Here is a 20,697-nt window from a genome sequence, read left to right as displayed (position 1 = left end):
AAGAATATCATAAGGGTGTTGAAAGGGCAAACTTTTTAGTTCCCTTCCGATAAGTTACTGCGTGAATTCAAAGTATTTTTCACAAAGAAAAATGTATTTTGTGGTATTTAATAATTTTGTTTTTGAATAAAGAGCTAAGAAATTATATGAATACTTATCTCAATTAAAATCTATCTCCATTTTCAAAGTTGGAAAAAATCTATTATTACTTGTAGTTTTTTCAAAAGTCTTTCACGAATGTCAAAAGAGTGTTGAAATGTGAAATATGTTAACGTTGCTGATTGACTTCTGAAAAATTTGATGTAGTACTGGGTGTTCTCTGATACTAGTATTTCAATTTTGCCACTATCCATATATTTCTATAAGACGGGTAGCTAATTACAATCCTTTATAAGGAGTCGTTCGAGATACACTCCTATCCAGTTATAGAAATATACGCAAATTATTTGAGCTTCTGTTCGTTAGAGCGAGGTTCATTTTCATCTCATACTGTTAACATAAAGTTAACAGAGTAATTTTTATATTTTTCAGATTGTGTAATGCGAAAATACCCAAAAAGGACGATTAAAACATTTATCTCATGTAAATACTAAAATTTAGATTTTGTAACCAAGTTTTTTGAGTTTATATCATGGTTTCCTTCTTCTACAAAATGACATATGTTCCTTGTATAATAAGTTCAATTGATCAAAATGATTGCAATCCCAAAATTTTGATTTCAGGCAAACACTTTAGTAAATAATTTTTGAATAAAATAATATATAAGGAAATGGAATATCAACGTAATCTCTCAAATTCAAATTATTTTGGATAATATAACACTTGTAAATACACATAAATGAAGTACATATTTTATCAGAGCTCATCTTGAGATACTATTAATTTTTTTTTCAATATTATAGAAGTCAGCCTAAAAAGTTATTCAAACTAAATCAGAAAAAAAATTCGTAAAACAAAACCTTTTTTCTATATAAAACATGTCTCATTAAAAACCCTCTCAGGTATTTCTGGCTGGGCTATTTCTGACTTTTTGTGGTAATATTTCAATTGATCTACAGAAGTAAATTCAATTTTCTGACTCGTTATCAAGTTGCTCAACGAGGGGATATACTGAAGCGAAGAGGAAAATTTTCAAATCAGTGGCTATTTGCGAAAAAAATATATTTGTTAATGAAAAAAACAAAAATATAAAATTATAGATATTGGCTTGTCAGTTTTATTTAACAATTCACCTAGTTTTATTGTACAAATCATAACAGACATTCAACATCAAATCATCAGCACTCGAAAGAATAGCATATAAAAGTGCCTTATAATAGCATTCGAACTGTCTAATTTTATTGCATTTGAGCACCCTATGCAGTTTTGGCTCGAATCGCCGCACGCTTGGAAGTGACAGCCTGAAAAAAAAACACAAATATTAAATGAAATTAACTGTCAATATTATTTTGCAATGTACTATAGTGTCCTACCGAAAGTTTGGTTTGGTAAAAAAAACGGGTTTCGGTTTTGGCGGCAAACCGGACGAAACTACGATCGAAACTGCATTCGGGAGTTCTCGCGCTGTGATCAGTCATGTTCGGCGCGTTGAATTTCATACAAGCGACGAAGACATTTTGACGCGTCTACGTGCCGAATCATGTCCTGACTTACTTTGTGATTTACTTTGTTTATTACATAAATATTAAGTACCCATCGTGATATTAGATAACATCAATAATATTTTTGAAAAACTATTAATAATATTCAGCAAAAGAATCTACACCTACTCAAATAAATACCTCACCTATTTCAAGTGTTTTTAAGGTGCAATTAATATTTTTTCTTAAATAAGGGGTTGTTATGTTGATTTGTTGATTATATCAATAAGTAAAAATGTCTAAGACTGCATAACGTTGTGATTTAAAGATAAAAAAATGAAGACTGACTGATTATAATATAACGTTTTCTTTAATTTTCCCTCAAAACATAATCTTTGTAAGGAAGTCTCGGTTTCGGCCGAAAAGGAGACCGTTGCCGTAATTCGGTTTCGGTTGGACACTAATGCACTAATTTCATGATTAGCATATAAAACTATCAACATAATTATAATTTGGATAATATAAAATGGAATGTGGTTATTCAATGAATATATGAATGATCTTTCGGTGTTGTTATACCATGTACCATGTACCGGTGTTGTTATACCATGTGCGGCATGGTATAATTACGCTCTCTAATTATTTCTATGTGGGAGGTTTTATATGGTATTAACTAGTAAATTTATCAGACCCGTTACATTAGTCTTTTATTTAGCTGTTCGGGTTAACTTCGTATAGACTATACAGAATGCAATAATAACATTTTGATACAAAATACAGAGCCTCCCACAAGCCATTTCGCAGGATATGAGGCCTCAATTAATATCCTCCTGCATAATGTGTCCCTACAGATGATATATTGCTATCTCCAGCTACACTTTTGATGAGACACAGGTTATTTATTACACTAAGTGGTAGTTGAATCTGTTAGTTACAGATTTAGGACCATTCTACCAAAGCGATTTAGAAAAATCAGGGAAATGAGCTTATAAGCTTCATTTTTATTAAGTAGAGCTAAACACCAGTATTCTCAAGTATCTTGAATATAATAAAAAATTCATGGGTGTATCAACAATATATTTTTATGTATCTTAATTTTTATTTGAAATGTCAATCTAATTTTAAAAATCACTTGCTCAAAATCAAATGATTTGGTTTGTCTCAAACCTGCTACACACTTTCCGCTGATATTGAAGCAACTAAAAAAAACATCTTTTGGATATATAAATAACAAACTATCAACAATGCAGATGTCATACTGAATGATGACTTTCAAGACGATTTTTTAATAAATAGTACTGAAAATAAAAACCAGTACGAAGACATTGAATCTATCTAGAATTCTTATTCTAGAATGTACAAAACTTGTCAATATTTTGACAAACATTTTTGGGCAGAATCCGATTCACAAAAAATATTGCCTTCTTTCAACGGTTACAATACAATACAATTGTGAACAATATCGTGAATATAAAGCAGAAAGAAATACATGTACTCACCTGAAAACCTGATTTAATGCTAGCTACTGAACAGCGTGATCCACACGTTTCACATTGTAAAAAGAACAATCTGGTGTCTTTTTGGAGGATGGTATCAGGAGATCTACATGTATGACACGTAACATATTCTTTAATATATCTGAAATATAATAAACCAAAATTACTGTTCCTTCTTAGCATTTTAAATAGTCATTGGATCAAACAAAATAAGATAGTCGATTTGCTTTATTTCGAATAGGAGATAGAAAAACATTCCTGTTGACAACAGGTCTGGTGAAAACAATACAAAAGTAATCATGTATATAAAATAGAGTTGTCATATACACTGTAACAAAATGAATAGATAATATACAATTAAAACTTTCTTCAAAATCATATGTCACATTATAGATAGATACCATAAGTAAATGAGTTTTCATTGTAAAAATTGTATCAGTATTGCCCAATTTCTTTCTGAAAATAGTCAAGGAATAAATCTTCAGGCTCATGGAAATTGTATTGTACATTTTTATTCCACCATTCTTCGATGTTTCTTTTATCATCAATTGTAATATTCAAGCTAGCTTTAAGTGTATTATAGTTTGGTTGGTTAGAATTATCAAGAAGAAATATAATATTATACAGCACACTTCATGTTTCAAGGATAAATAGTGCAATTACAGTGAGGATGTGTTGTTTGATGAATAGTGGTTTGCAGGGATCTTACGACTTTGCCTTGCACATACCAAACAGATAGTTTTTGTAAACAAAAAATAGCAGCATGTTTCTGCTGAATACTCCCTAGAAGGCAATGACAAATCTAATGTGTATCTACAAAAGCAAAATGAGCATATTTTAAGAATGTTTTACTGGCTTGACAAATCACAGGCTATAGCTGCTGTGGAGATACCACAATTTATAATACTATGAACTTTAAAATTGCATACAATAAACTGTATTAATATGGATTTTCATCAAGTATCAGCCAGTTCTATTCAATTAAAATATATGTGAAACACTACAATAATCCCAAGACATTTTGCATAGTATATAATCTCACCTTCTTAAAACGTTTTCGATCTGTTTCTGTTGGAACCGTCCTTTGATAATAAGTTGGTTATTACCATCAACAGACCCACTTGTACCCAATTCAGCCAGCAAAAAGTCCAACAGATGTTTTGGTTGACGATGCAACATTTTGCAAATTTCTGTAAAGTTGGCAAATGAAGTCTTCTTGGCGCCAATCTTGACTACTTGTGGTGGTCTCATCATGAACTTTTGTTTCTTTCCTGCTGCCATGTCAGGGTTCTTGTCCCTCATAATTTCAAAGGCACGATTCAACAATTCATCGTAGGTGTAATCTCTGTCAGATCCGGCCCATATTGTTGAATTATCATCAACTATAAGAAATGTTTGATAAGTTTATTGTTACTCAAAATTGATTTGGAAAATATTCATAATTTTGATAGCTAGTATTTTACAGTCAATGTTTGTTAAAAATGTTATATACTAAAATTCCTTAATAGTGGTCATTAAATTCTCAGAAATACCTTTGCATTAAAACAAAAACATTGTTGTCAGGTTGTGTTTCTGTATATTTCATTATCTTCTATTTAAATCATACACACACAGCTAAATGGTCATAGAATGACAAACAATGTGTTTTGTTCGTTAAAGAAACTTCCTGCTAATGAGATGTATTTAACAGCATCAATGTTTATTAAATGAATATAAAAAATATGAATTATATTCTGCGACTGAAATTTACAAAGGGCAACGTTGCGAACACAGATGTTCGTGGGGAGGAAAAAAGAACGGCAGATTAAATTTTCCGTAAGATAGAGAGATATATGAATGTTGGCTTATCAGCTGAGTGCAGTTAGGTTAACATTCATGAGTGTAATATTCGTTGAATAATACGTAGAGTGAATATTATTATTTTCTTTGATCAGTTTTGGAATTTCTGCTATAAAAACTCTAAAATTGGAAATAGCCTTCTCAATAATACAATAAATAATGATATTTTTGTATAATACCTACCCTATATAAACATTAGAGAGGAATAATACACTTTCTATAGATTTAATCCATTCCTAAGAAGTTATTATGTAGGAAATGGATAACAGTAGATAAAAAAAATAAATTATGTCATGTAAAAACTAAGGGATTTGTTCAAGGACTGGGAAATATCATTATAAATCTATTAATTATGTGCTATGAACTGTGAGCAATATGAAAAGTGAAAACAGTCAAATGAAACGCAGACGTCCCAATTTATCTGAAGGAGAAAAAACTATTATATACAATGTTAATTGTAGGTTCCGTGAACGGAATGAAAATATGTTGCATAACGACTTGGTTAATCTGTGAAGTGATTCAACTAAAGTGTCTACGAATTCTCAAAACCTTTATAGAAAATTAGGGTAAATGTGATAATGTATCTAAATACATTGAAACTAAGAGGAAGAAAACAAATTCAGCTTGATGATTGAACCAAACTCTGTTGTTGTTGTGGACAGTGCCTCCTACCACAGCAGACAATTGTAACAGTCACCAACAACTGCTTGGCGAAAAGCTGATATCATCAACTGGGTGTCTCAAAAAAAATTACCATTCGACGATAATATGTTAAAAGTCCAATTACTCAATATTGCAAGGAAACATATACTTCAGTTGGAGACATATGTTGTTGACGAAATGGCTAATGAGAGGAACAGAATTATACACCGTCTCCCTCCTTGCCATTGTGAGCTAAACTCGATCTAGCTAATATGTACTCAAATAAAAAAGCAAGTGGCGAGGAAAACACTTGACTTTTAAATGGATAAGGTAAAAGGCTACTAGCGACTGCGATAGAAAATGCCATGGAAAAAATGCATTAGACATATGATAAAGGAAAAAGACAAAATGTGGGATATCGAAACTAGAATGGACATTGCAATTGAACCATTGATTATTCCTTGAATAATTGTTATTTCGATAGTTGCTCACTACACGACGAGTTTCCTTTAGACGAATAGTACAGATGAATATAATCAATACTGTAAGTTATAAAAAGAGAAATGAAAATTTTATGTGTTTTTACCACTTTCATTTGTAACTAACGTTACTGCAGTTTCGTCCTATATGGACATTTTCAAACTTAAACAATAAACTATTGTTTAAGTTTGGACATTTTCAAACTTAAACAATAAACTATTGTTCAAGTTTGAAAATGTCCATATAGGACGAAACTGCAGTAACGTTAGTTAAGAATAAAAGTGGTAAAAAACATAGAAATTTTCATTTCTCTTTTCATCATGATCTCCTACCACATAGTAACGGCTTCATCCATCAATTTATTAATACTGTAAGTAATTTTAAACTTTTTGCAGTGGTAGTAGTTGATGTGATTATTTCTTTTTGCAATTATTTGCAAAATTTCACAATAAATCAAGATAGACTACTGAGGATCAATTTTACATAAATTAGATACAAACTTTTGCGAAAACCACTTTCTTGATTTTTTTGTGAAATGCTGCGAATTATCGCAAGAACCATATGATTCATTTGAATGTAAAAACTGGAATCATTCATCATTTTACAAAACTTTGTGTAAAATAATAATGGTACTTACTTACTTTTCTCATGAAACATTTTCACATTTTATCACTTTTTAATAAGAATGAGTTTTTATCATAAAATTGATATTAAAGATTTTTCTCCTCTTAGCAACTCCATGTTGAAACTCTGTAAATTTTTATGTAATTAATATAATTATTTTTTATGAATATAGTTTTCAAATAGTAGCAATAAACTTGAAATTAATTTTTCCTCATCTGTTTAGTATAATTTCTGTACGCCACTGCAAGAGAAGATTCAGGCAAAAACGTCAGTCATTTCTGAGAATTGAATGCCTACTATTTTGTAATTATATTATAGATCGTTATGAAAAAACTTCTTATTCAGTCTAAAATATCAATTAGAAAATTCAAATGTTTATATTTTCTCCACCAGCTTAATCATCTTAGTGTCCATTTCAAAATTTAGGCGAAGTAAAATAAAATTATGAATTATATTACTGATGAATTTTTATGTTTGAATTTCATTTATCGTTATTTTCAAAATTTGCATTAGAATGTGGATCTGAGGAAGAACAATAAATTCAACAATTTTAAAAACTTTCTCTGCATCATATTTTAGAATTTTCAGTCACATTATTGAGGGTGTCACCCAATTGGTTGGGTAAATTTAGTTCATTTTCAATATGATCTGATATTTTATGGTATATTTTTGAATAAGTCTAGCACTACTACCAGGTAAACACATAATACAATATAAAATTACACATGAAGATACATGAAAACAAAATAAGGATTCCAAATGCGTATTCTGATTCAATACAGGGCGTCCCGGTTCTTGACGATAAACCTTGAGATGGTGATAGCTGAGGTCATGACTAGCTCATAACAGGAAAAAAGTTTAGGTAAAAGTGTTTTCGTTTTCGAGATATCGGAAATTTTCTTTTTTTCGAAAATCGGCGACTCGGTTTAGTATTTTCAATGTTACGTCATAAAAACATGACTTATGCACAGCAAAAAAAAAATTTTGTATAGCTAAATAATATCCACACACGACAGTAATACCAAAAGCTTGCGATCATTGGAAATAACTGGAAAAAAAAATGAATTTTGAAATGAAACTAATTTTTTGGTCAACTTTGACCTATCACAGTGAAAAAAAATGTACTGTGCTTGGTTGAAAAGTATTTCAGAAAGTTGGCGCATTTAATGGAGATTCCAAAATGGTGTAATAGTTAACTTTCTATCAGACCTCCAAGAAAATATTGAAGCTAGAAGAAAAAAGGTATTAAGAATCCAAGAATAAATAGCAATATCAATTATCACAAAAACATTAGCACTGGGTGAAAAACATCCACAAAATAAAAAATGATGTCTCAAAAAATAACAAAAGAAACGAGTCCAAACAGGTTTCCTTTCAAGGCCCCCTCCCTCCCCTTCCCCGCCGCTACCGCGTCCACGCTTCTTTGTATCATTCATGTCAGTTCGTTTTTCGCTGTTCATTGTATCGTACGTGTATTTCTGTTATCGATAAGAACTAACGATCGCTGCTCTGAACTGGATTTTGAAACTGTTTTGTGATTTGGATATTTTTAATAATGCCGGCTTATTATACTCTACTGCAATATGCGAATATGCATTTTATTTACGGCGAATGTCGCGGTAATGCAAATGCAGCAGCCCGGTTGTATCGAGAGCGGTATCCAAACGAGGAGAGATATCCGGATTACCGAGTCTTCATTAATGTGCATCGATCCTACACGGAAGGAGTAATTCCTGGAAGACAGGTAAATCGCGATGCAGAAAATATCCTTGGTCCAGATGTTGAAGAAGAGGTTCTGGCTTGCGTGGAAGAGAGTCCAGATATTTCGGTACGTGCGATTGAAAGACAAATCGGAATTCCAAAAAACTGTTGTGCATCGCATTCTTCGAGTGCACAGGTACCATCCGTACCACTTGCAAAGAGTGCAAACATTACTGCCACGAGATCATGCACCAAGAGTTTTGTTCTGTCAAAGAATGCTGATGAGACACGCGGCTGATCCTGACTTTCTTAGTAAGATTCTGACGAGAGTACGTTTAAAAAAGACAACTTCATGAATATGCACAACTTGCATTGCTGGAGCATCCACATGCCATCAGAGAAGACCGCTCACAATACCAGTTTAAAATTAATTTGTGGTGCGGAATCATTAATGGCCAAGTAGTAGGACCCATTGAAATACCTGGAGCGTTTAATGGTCAACACTATTTAGAATTACTAAGGGACGAGTTGAATGGCCTTTTAGAAAATGTTCCTCTCGCCACGAGACAAGGCATGTGGCTGCAAAATGATGGCTGTCCTGCACACTATGCCCGGCCTGTAAGGGATTACTTAGAAGAAGAATTTCCTGGCAGATGGATTGGTCGACTTGGACCAATTCTCTGGCCAGCCCGCTCCCCGGATCTAAATCCTATGGATTTTTTTATTGGGGGTTCTTCAAAGAAAATGTTTACTTTAAACCGATAGAAACTGTAGAAAATCTTCGTGATCGTATTAACGGCGCCGCTGAAACGTGCAATCGATTACACAAGGCACGATTTGTGACACGCTCTTTTATTCGCAGATGTCGTACCTGTATCCGGGCAGGTGGTGCTCAGTTCGAGCATTTATTGTAAAAGCTTTAATAAAGTTTGCTTACATGGTTTATTTGATTTTTATTTTTTAATTACAATACATAGTACTGTATCTACAAAATTATCCCACAAATAAATTTTCCTTGAAAAATTACGAAGGGCGAAAAAAATAATTTTTTTTCTTCTACCTTCAATATTTTGTTATTTTTTGAGACATCATTTTTTATTTTGTGGATGTTTTTCACCCAGTGCTAATGTTTTGGATAATTGATATTGCCATATATTCTTGGAATCTCCATTAAATGCGCCAACTTTCTGAAATACTTTTCAGCCAAGCACAGTACATTTTTTTTTTCACTGTGAAAGGTCAAAGTTGAACAAAAAATTTGTTTCATTTCAAAATTTATTTTATTTTATTTTTTTTTCAGTTATTTCCAATGATCGCAAGCTTTTGGTATTACTGTCGTGTGCGGATATTATTTAGCTATACAAAATAGTTTTTTTTTGCTGTGGATAAGTCATGTTTTTATGACGTAACATTGAAAATACTAAACCGAGTCGCCGATTTTCGTAAAAAAGAATATTTTCGATCGAAAACGAAAACACTTTTACCTGAAATTTTTTCCTGTTATGAGCTAGTCATGACCTCAGCTATCACCACCTCAAGGTTTATCGTCAAGAACCGGGACACCCTGTATATAAAAATTATTTTTTTGGCACATTCAAGATGGTTAGATTTCTATGTCGAATTGATGGTACTTTTATTTTGAAAAGTATGCTTCCATGAACTTGAGATATTATTATAGAAAAACTACAATGACTGTTTTTTGATGTTGCCAATAATGATGAACAAGGGAGAAACAAATGATATACAAAAACAGGTGTGAAGGAACTAAAAAGGTTTCATGTAAAATACTGTACCTGTTTCTGATACCAGCTCAACCAAAGGACAGCATGTAGAAAAAAATATTATGAAAAATAAAGTACCATACTTTTTTCCTCTTACTTCTTGTAGCGTAGAAACTAACACCAGCTCACCAATATTCCAAAAATAAAAAAATACCAAGTTCAAAATACATACCATTCTCCTGATCATCATCTTTTTCCTCTGCTTCAGCTATTAGCTCATCTAAATTTTTCTTCTTGGTCTTTTTCTTCTTTTTACTTTTGCTGAAGTCCAACTCTACATCAAAGGTATCGTCTACTGCCCCATCCACTTCACCATTGCCATCTAAAACAATCTCTGTTCTGTTATCAGGAACTACTGCATCTAAGTCATCTGCCGTGAAGGGTTTCTTTTTCTTCTTTTTCTTTTTTGTGAAGTCAAGATCAACATCCAGATTTGTGTGATCTTGATCATCATCCGCTTTAGATTCTGCTTCAGGAAGATTGCTGACAGAGGGATCATTTTCAGAATTGCCTTCAGCTAGAGCAGCATCGATGTCAAACGAAGTTTTCTTCTTCTTCTTTTTCTTTTTCAAAGTAGGATCAAAAATCTGAAAAAAATTGCAAGTAAAAGACTAACGCTAATACTACTCCTTCCATATAGTATGTTTCTCTCTAAATGGTATTTATTGGCTTATCAACTGCAATAAACTACCTGGTTTATTCCTATTGTGTAATCCCTATCTAAGAGAGAAAATTACCAGCTTTCATATTAATTTGATGGGAAGGGGGGATTTCACAATGGGTTTATTGCAGTTGCTAAGCCAATACCATTTAGAATGAAACACATTATAACTCTAGGTTAAAGGAAACAGTGTCAATATAAAGCAGGAATCTGCTGAAAATGCATTATGCTGGAATAAAATTTTTAAGAATTAGTCATAATATTATTACCTCAGGTTGAAAAGCACAGTATTGATAAAAAGCTGAAATCTGTCAAAAATACATGAAGTTGGTCTGAAATGAAACTCTACAACAAGCTTCCCAAATACTAGAACTGTGAAAATATTCGTTATTTTTTTTTCCGAAATATTTATTTATTATATATCAAATAATTTATTAAGGGTATCTTGCTTGAACTAGAATACATTTTCTATACTGAATAAAACGATAAAAATAAAAACAATAAAAATTAATTGTCGCTCCGGGGCGATTTCATTGATTCCAGTGGCGGATTAGCTTTTTCAGCTGCAGGAAAACCCGGAAAAACCTGCAGCACCACTTCATCTGAAGATCTTGATCTGCCAATGTCAGTATGATCAGAAATTGAATAATTCAAAACAGATATATTGTATGACTATTTATAATGTGTAAATATATTATTATTTATGCTCCAGGTTGATGCTATAGGAGTATAACCCGCGACTGTATACATTTTCTGATATAATATGTCTATTCACATGAAAATAAGTCAGCTGCTTCATGCCAAAACACCGTATGTGAAAAAATAATAATTTGTACAAAATGCACTTTTAATAAAAGTATCTACACTGTGATATATTTCGCAAATATTACTTTCAATGTTACCATGAAGACCATCGGCACTTATGGTGTTTGACCCTTTGTAAGATATCGCAAGGTTACTTGCGATTTACTTTCTTGAATAACTGGATCTGTTCAAAATATGTTTTTCCGTTAATGTCACCCCCATACGAACGACAACTGTCAGAAGTTGAGAAACTTTTGCGAGCTAAGGACTAACGAGGTCTTATCTTTTAACGTGTGATTCCTAACACGGAATGAATGAATCAATGATTTATATAGAATCAAATTTTTAGATCTGAACAATTATCTGAATCAATTCAACAGTTAAGGGCATGGTGGTAGGTTTATCAATGCGAACATCAACTTAAAATTGTACAGCAAAACACGTGTCACCGTTTTTGTAATATCTTTTATGATACAAAAATTTATGGTGAACTGTATTGATAAGTTTCAACTTTGAAAATTTCTTTCAACTATGCTGTCATTACTGTATTTCAATGTTTGCGGACAAGGCGGGATATGTCATTATACAGGGTCCTGCAACAGTGGCGCGGTGTTCCATATCTCTATATAGGAAGCAGATAGGAATCTAATTTTCTATAATATTACCTTATTGCTCGAGCTCGACAAAATAAAAATATTGGCGGTCACACAGGGTGTTCGATTTTTTCTGGGCGGATCCCAACTGTGTCTTTTTAAATGGCAACCTATATTTTTTATCGCTTTTTCGGTTTCTTCATAGAAAATAAAATAAACTTTATGTATATCTGCACTTCGAAAATATTGATGGTTTTCGAGATATCTAGCATGACAGGTTTTTTTTCCAATATTCGTCTCTCAGAATATTTGAAATGATAAAGTGGTGCCAAGTCCAGTTGAAATTTTTTTTGGTCGAAAATTCTACATTGGTAACTCTCTCAAACGATATATCTGAAATCGACCTGTGATATACAGGGTATGAAAAACCGCTTGCCAAATATTGTAAATGAAAATTTGCAAAATCTTCCTTATATTAAATGGAACACCCTGTTTATTATTGATCCATAAGAAGCGCCAACGAAACCTCTACAAATTTCATTGAGTATTCCCTATGGCTAAGTTCAATAGTTTTTCTTAAATGAGCATTTCTTTCGAAAAATGGTCATTTTTTCAAAGCGAAATCCATTTGACGACTGATAAAAATATACGAAAGATATCTTGTTTCAATTTTGTACATTAGAAGGTGTCCAAACAAATATTTTTTAACGAAATAAATGTATGTACCTATCACTTTTTGCTAAATGGAAAATTATTTTTTCATTGGATGCAGAATTTCACTCATAAATCGTGCAATATCAAACCAAACAAGTTAAAAGAAAGAAACATTATAAATAAATATTTTTTTCATTTTATTATATTCATTCAGAGCTTGAGTTCTAGATATTCAAATTTGTCAACTGGCAAATTACAAAACTACAAAAGGGAGAGTTTAATTAAGGTTGATAATGAAACTTTTATAAAATATGTTCAACATGTCTTCCATTTTCTTGAATGCAGAGCTGAAGTCTATGTTTGAAAGACTGTTCTACCCTGCGCAAGACAGCTGGTGTAATGCTGCGAAAAGCATTCGTTATTCTAAGTCGCATATTTTCGGGAGAAGTTGGTGGCTCAACGTAAACCATATTTTTTATGTATCCCCATAAGAAAAAATCTAGTTTCGTCAAATCTGGTGATCTAGCGGGCCACCGTACAGGCCCATTCCGTCCTATCCATTTATTGGGAAATACTTCATTTAGATGATCTCTCACTTCTGCCGAATAGTGAGCAGGTGCACCATCATGTTGTAACCACATTCTATTGCGGAGGTCAAGAGGAATATCATCTAACAAACCTGGTAAATCATTTCGTAAGAAATTGAGATACATTGCACCATTCATATGTCCCTCAAAAAAGTATGGACCAATTACATATTCTCCAATGATGCCTCCCCAGACATTTATCGACCACCTATGTTGATAATCCACCTGTCTCAATAAGTGAGGATTTTCTGTCGCATAATAATGGTAATTATGTCGATTTACAAATCCATTTTTATGGAATGTCGATTCATCCGACCATAAAATATTATTGAAAAAATATTCGTTTCGACGAATTTTGTTCATGGCCCAATTGCAAAATCTCACTCTTTTCTCGAAATCAGCATACAGTAGTTCTTGATGTAACTGAACGTGGTATGGATGCAAGCGATGTTTCTTCAATACTCGTTGCACTGATCTCTCACTTATATCCACTATTTCCCCAATTTGTCGTTGACTCCTACTAGGATCTTCTTCAACAGCAAGAAGAACTTGCAATTCATTATCTTCATTAGTAGCTGGCTTGATGCGCTCATGTTTGGAATAATTAATAGATCCAGTTTCAACGAATCCTCCCAAGACCTTTCGGAAAGAACTTTCATCTGGATGCCTTCTATCTGGATACCGTTGAGAATAAATTCTACTTGCCAATAAACAATTCCTGTCTGATTCACCTAATATGAAAATCATATCAATCAAATCACTTTTTGATAACAACATTCTGATGAAATTATACCGACAGTTCAACTTCACGATTGACTAAAAATTTCAATATTCATTTGCAGCCAAATATTTTGTTCTGTCATTTGCCAGACTACTTGATTTCCAATAAATATTTCATTCGCTGAAAGGTTGTTTTAGACCGAAAGAATATGGCACAAATTCCGAGATTTTTGAAATTATTGTAACTATTCAAGAACGTCCATTTTGTGGTGTAATTCGCAACTTGTTTATCTAGCAACAGGTAATTTTAGGAATGGGCGATATTTTAAGGAAAGGGTATTTTTTGTATATTCTTATCAGTCGTCAAATGGATTTCGCTTTGAAAAAATGACCATTTTTCGAAAGAAATGCTCATTTAAGAAAAACTATTGAACTTAGCCATAGGGAATACTTAATGAAATTTGTAGAGGTTTCGTTGGCGCTTCTTATGGATCAATAATATACAGGGTGTTCCATTTAATATAAGGAAGATTTTGCAAATTTTCATTTACAATATTTGGCAAGCGGTTTTTCATACCCTGTATATCACAGGTCGATTTCAGATATATCGTTTGAGAGAGTTACCAATGTAGAATATTCGACCAAAAAAAATTTCAACTGGACTTGGCACCACTTTATAATTTCAAATATTCTGAGTGACGAATATTGGAAAAAAAACCTGTCATGCTAGATATCTCGAAAACCATCAATATTTTCGAAGTGCAGATATACATAAAGTTTATTTTATTTTCTATGAAGAAACCGAAAAAGCGATAAAAAATGTAGGTTGCCATTTAAAAAGACACAGTTGGGATCCGCCCAGAAAAAATCGAACACCCTGTGTGACCGCCAATATTTTTATTTTGTCGAGCTCGAGCAATAAGGTAATATTATAGAAAATTAGATTCCTATCTGCTTCCTATATAGAGATATGGAACACCGCGCCACTGTTGCAGGACCCTGTATATAGAGGAACAAGGCAGGATATGTCACTCAAATTCATTGCTGGGTGTAACGCAATCAGAAACGATCCTGGTGTTTTTGAAAGAGTTCGGGAGTTGATGAGGAGAATATTGGATTCTTGCATCCGAGCGTGGGTAGTCATTTTCAACAGTTCTTGTAGATTAAGAAACGTGACATGTAATTTTTGGTGATAAATTGTTATTGTCAAAATTCTTTTTCGCTTCATATCTTCGAAATGAAGCGCTCTACCAAAAATCATTCATTAAAGGACGAAATATCCTTAGAATACTTTAATGAAATGAATAAAAACACTTTTGTCTAATTACCACTAGTTAATTTTATTTATACGACCGACCGGTTTCGGGTTTAACTTCGTTATCAAGTATAAAACTGAAATGTGAAGTTTGAAAACTTGGTTATATTGGGAGTTTTCAGGTAAGATCGAAGGAGAGGTAGTTGAACGAACCAGGGTGCCAACTTTAAAATTCAACACCGAAGACTATAGGGCTTGTCAAACTCATAAATTCAAGAGTGGAAACCTACATAAAACGAGTTGCTCGTTTAAGGGTATATATTTCTGGTTTTTAAATGATTTGTTAATTTCCATGGACTCCAGCAAATTCATTTTTTCCCCGTTATTAAATGTGTGTAGGATTTTGAGGTTATCTTTACTTATCTTGTGTTTTGATTCTAGAAGATGTTCGTAAATGAATTTTAAAATTGGCACCCTGGTTCGATCAAATACCTGTCCTTCCATCTTACCTGAAAAGTCCCAATATAACCGAGTTTTCAAACTTCACATTTCAGTTTTATACTTGATAATGCCGAAACCGGTCATATAATTAAATTAACTAGTGGTAATTAGACAAAAGTGTTTTTATTCATTTCATTAAAATGATCATGAATAATAAAAATTGTAATTTATTGATCAAAATTACAATTTTGCTCAACTGGCTATCGACCGAAGTCTTTCCGCCCGCAAAACAAAATTGCTTTGAAAACATAGCTTATTTTACAATACCAAAAAAAAATTATATGGATATAAAAATGAACAAACAAAACTATTTCATTGATAAAGTTGTGTTAATTTTTCTAACAGTGTTTCTGTTGGGTGTCGATGTCATACTCTTGCATGGGGGTTTCTAGTCACAGCATACATAATGTTAAGCAAAATTTTAACTGGCAATATCAACTGTGAGGAGATTTTATCTTTAATTAATTTGAATGTCAACAGACAGACCAGAGTCAGTACTGAAACATTTAAAATACCGTTCCACTCCACAAATTATGGTTTTTTCTCTCCTGTCACTCGAATGCTCAGAAATGGGAATATGTATCAACAGGTTGATATGTTTAGCAGCTCCACAAATACCATCTAAATTGAACTGAGTCGCATTATTTCCTGAAACATTTCCTTTGATTATTCTCTACTATTTCATCATTATATTGTTTTCTTTTTATACTATATATCATATTATTATAATTGTGCTATGTATTTATTATCTTCCACTCAGTTTAAGATTTAACAAACTTTTTTTTTCTTTTTTCTCCATGGCAAAATTGTACTGTGATTTTATCACTATATTATTGTATTGCGTTTTATATTGTATTATGTATTTATTGTATTTATTATCTTTAGTTTAGTTAAGATTTTACAAATTCTTTTTTTTTTATAACAAATTGTAATTGGGACGATCCGTTGAATAAATAAATGAATAAATAAAGAAACGTTGATTGTTGGAGAAGTTGCGGAATTCCGATGATTAAATATGATGAACTGATACTTAGATGGGTTTGGCTGGAGCCTCCATTTATTGAACCAGTTATTCGTTATTGTTGCAAGATGTTCCAAATTGGTAATAACTTTGTCTAGCGTTTGATCGTGCGAAATTAGGGCGGTGTCATCTGCATTCTGGAGAATATATGCTTCATGCCTGAAGTGGTTGATATTCCCTTGTTGGTGATGATAAAAATCAGAGCTGTATAAGTTATATAACAATGGTGAGAGCGGTGAACCCTGTGGAACTCCCTGCTCTGGTATAAATTTGTCTGAAAAACTACTCAGTATTTTAACTGTCACTTTCCTGTCAATTAGCAGATTCTTAATTGTATCTAATAGATAGTCAGGACAACTCAGTTGATGCAGTTTGAATAAAAGACCCTTGTGCCAGATGCTATCGAATGCTTTGTTCATATCCAAAAAGATCGCTGCCGTTTTGTTGTTGTTCAGCTTGGTTGTTTCAATGTTGTTCTTAAGAATCGTGAGAGGATGTATAGTAGATTTTCCTTGTCTAAATCCAAACTGGTGGCTTGGAATTTTATCATCAAGCAGTTGGAGTGAAGGGTTTCGTAAAAGTTTTTAGAAATTAGAGGCAGGAGCGTAATCGGACAATAACTGTCTGTAAGGGAGTGATCCTTGTTTGGTTTTGGCATTGTAATTATTGTGCCCATTTTCTAATTGTCAGGTATACAATGCGTTTTAAGCAAAATTCATAGCTTTTTATTATATACTTGTGAAGCTCATAATCCAGCTTCCTCAACATGTTTCTTGTAATATAGTCATGCCCTGGAGCTGAGTTTTTTCCCTGTCATAAGATTTCAAAATATTCTTCTTCATCTACATTGAATGTATTATTTTCTTGTAAGGGTATCTGCGAAAAGAAGTTTTCGTACCTATCGCTCACATTTTCATAATAATTGTGGTTAAAGTTCAAGTTGACACTTTCTTTGCAGCTTTTTTGAAGTTTTTATGCTTTTTCGGAAGGTAACTCATATTCAATATTGATATCTATAATATTTTTAGTATTTATTCCATTTTTTTTAATTTGGATAATTTCCGTATCTCATGCCAATAGGATTTGCCTCTCTTTTCATGAATGGCTTCACATATTTGAATCCAATTGTGGGAGTGATCATGAATTACCACAAAATAAACAAGTCGTCAATCACAAATATCCTTAGAATAGCCCAAGAAATAGTCCCTTAAATTTTTGCCGCATGTTTAATAAACACCCCGTAGAATGTACTCATAACCTAATAAGCATTGAATCGTACTAACACTTTGCATACCCTGGATTTGCAACCTCTATACAGAAGAAAATTGGAAATAAAAGAGTGTATTAGACAGATTAGAGGTAGGTATACTTATAAAGCATCACAGTGGAATATCATGGTTCTGGTTCTGAAGACGCTAAACTTGATTGGTGAAACGTGAGTCTAGAAAAGTATTGCAACTATAGTGTTTGGGAGTAGTGATTGTTTTGAATTTACTTTGTCAGAGGTTCCCGTTTTACTTTCAATTTGATTTGATTTTTTGATTTCAAATCAGACAGTATAAAAATATGTTACAAAATATTTGGGTGCTAAACCTCATAACAAAACATGTTTGAAGTTATAAACAGTTATTACTGAAGCCAATATCCAAGATGTATAGGGCAACATACACAAAAGTAAGTGCACTGATTGCAAGGAGACACCCTACATTTTGTTTTATAAAAGAGAGGACATTGGCAGATCAAGATCTTCGGATGATGTGGTGCTACAGGTTTTTCTAGCAGCTGAAAAAGCAAATGCGCCACTGGAATCAATAAAGTTGCCCCGAAGCGCCAATTAATTTTAGTTGTTTCATAATTTCCTGATTTGTATTACTTTTTTGCTAAATATTAATTAAATAAATATGTCACCTGCCTGAACTGAAATTGAGAATTTATTGTTGAGGCACCTTTCATGTTAACATTTTTATATTTATAACTTCAACAATTGTTAAGTTTAAAGTGTTAAATTGTCTGATCCATATCGGCTGTTATATCGGAAGAAATATATACCTATATTCATTTGGAAATTAAAGCATATTACTTTCACATAGCAAGAGAAGTCATGTAACGTTTTGAGGGATGACGTTTAAATTACAAACTAGATAAATGTTTCGAGAAAAGTGGTACCAAATATCAAAATAACTTTCATTTAACGAGTGAATAGGAAAATAAACGCATTTTCTTGTAGCAGAACATAGAAATTATTTATTTGTATGTTACTTTCATGAGGTTGTAAAGAATGACACCCATTCCAATGTGTACTCACCGCTTCGTCTTCAGCCATTTCCTCACTTGAATATGGAAGAATAAGGTCGAATCTCAGAATCTCCTTTAGGGATTTAATAGAAAAATATTGGGAAAATTGATAAAAATTATTGCATCAGCCACAAATCTGTCAATTAAGAAGAAATAATCGGCATGGTAGGTATATTCAGTGTTGCCACGTTGCCAATGATGATTTACTATGCGTTCCACTGAGGGCTCACAACAACTACATAACGACCGCCGTCGTTGTGGTCGCGGCGAAAACGTCACTCATGATGTCATTACTTTCGCTCACAACGACCATTCTGAAGAGGTAGATCAAAGTGGACATTGAGAATATTTTGGCGCAATTTTTTGAATATGACATTTAAACATTAAGGAAAGCGACAAGAAAATCACCAAACAATTCATTGTTTAAAGAAAAGAGAATTGAAACTTTCTATATTTTTTACCACTTTTAATTGTAATTAACGTTACCGTAGTTTTGTCCCATAAGGACATTTTCAAACTTATACATAAATAAAATGTCATAGGACGAAACTGCAGTAAAGTTAGTTACAAATAAAAGTGGTAAAAACATAGAAAGTTTCAATTCTCTCTTGTTCATTATGATTTCGTACCACGTAGTAACGGCTACATCCATCAATTTAATTCATTGTTGAAGAATTCAGGATTATATTTTGCCAACGACTATATTGCGGAAGATTATAGAGACAGAAAATTTCTAAGCAACCAACTTAAATTAGCACGGATTCAAGATCCCCGAGCAAGGTTAAAAAAAATCTTCCATACTTTAACCATAACTCGTATTCCATCGACTCACTTAAGGCGAACCCATTGAAGGAAGCAACTTCACTAAATCCTCCTGCTGAGATATCGGTTTCTACCCCTAAGGACAATAAATTAGAGAAGAGATCGTCTGGGAGGTCGAAGAAATAAAAACTATTCGTGTTTGTTATTATTTGAATTTATTGATTGTATTGTATTTATTTTTGCTATCATTATAATTGATTGATATGTTTCCTTTTGAGTTCATTTTTGGTATGTTAGCTATCGATGTATATATATGCTTTTTTCCTCTCATAGGCCTTTTTGGCATGTAAGTAGGTCGAAAATATGAAAATAAATATATCAAATCTGAATATAAGATCATTGGTCGCTCATTATAATGATTTCGTAAATTTAATTTTGTCAAATGATTTTGATATCATCACTCTGAGTGAAACTTGGCTGAAATAATCGTCGTACTATAGATATTTGTTTACCTGGTTTCAATGTCGTGCGAAGGGATAGGAGTGGAGGGACTAGAGGAGGAGGGTTGGCTATTTATTTGAAAAACACTCTCAAATTTTCTAACTTTCCCAACAATGATAACATTGAGGATTTATGTGTGAGTGTGAGGTTGCAAAACATGAGTTTTGCAGTGCCGCCTAAATTGAACCTGACAAATTTTC

General features: G+C 32.7%; 2 protein-coding genes across 2 annotated transcripts in view; one reads left to right on the top strand and one right to left on the bottom strand.

Annotated features, from left to right (window-relative positions):
- The window catches only part of wrm1 (wurmchen 1 transmembrane protein), a 140,560-nt gene that overhangs the window by 112,339 nt on the left and 7,524 nt on the right, over positions 1–20,697 (top strand). The window lies entirely within an intron of this gene.
- Positions 1,189–19,415, bottom strand: eIF2beta (eukaryotic translation initiation factor 2 subunit beta). The gene is made up of 5 exons (XM_023161712.2): positions 19,245–19,415; positions 10,316–10,730; positions 4,119–4,458; positions 3,080–3,218; positions 1,189–1,400 (listed from the first exon to the last, which is right to left on the bottom strand). The coding sequence occupies exons 1-5, from the start codon at positions 19,260–19,262 to the stop codon at positions 1,356–1,358; spliced, it is 957 nt and encodes a 318-aa protein (XP_023017480.2). The 5' UTR covers positions 19,263–19,415; the 3' UTR covers positions 1,189–1,355.

Source organism: Leptinotarsa decemlineata, unplaced genomic scaffold (assembly GCF_025532065.1).
Source record: "Leptinotarsa decemlineata unplaced genomic scaffold, Ldec_3_MD MMD2_tig00000035_RagTag_RagTag, whole genome shotgun sequence".
Lineage (NCBI taxonomy): Eukaryota > Metazoa > Arthropoda > Insecta > Coleoptera > Chrysomelidae > Leptinotarsa > Leptinotarsa decemlineata.
This window is presented reverse-complemented; position numbering and strand designations above follow the sequence as displayed.

What these genes read in the sequence shown, in the direction of transcription:
- eIF2beta (XM_023161712.2), bottom strand. An exon ending in AGATGATGATCAGGAGAATG is followed by an intron (nt 4,459 to 10,315) that starts GTATGTATTTTG and finishes CATTTCTTATAG; the next exon opens with TTGATGATAATTCAACAATA. An exon ending in GCATTAAATCAGGTTTTCAG is followed by an intron (nt 1,401 to 3,079) that starts GTGAGTACATGT and finishes TTTTTTTTTCAG; the next exon opens with GCTGTCACTTCCAAGCGTGC.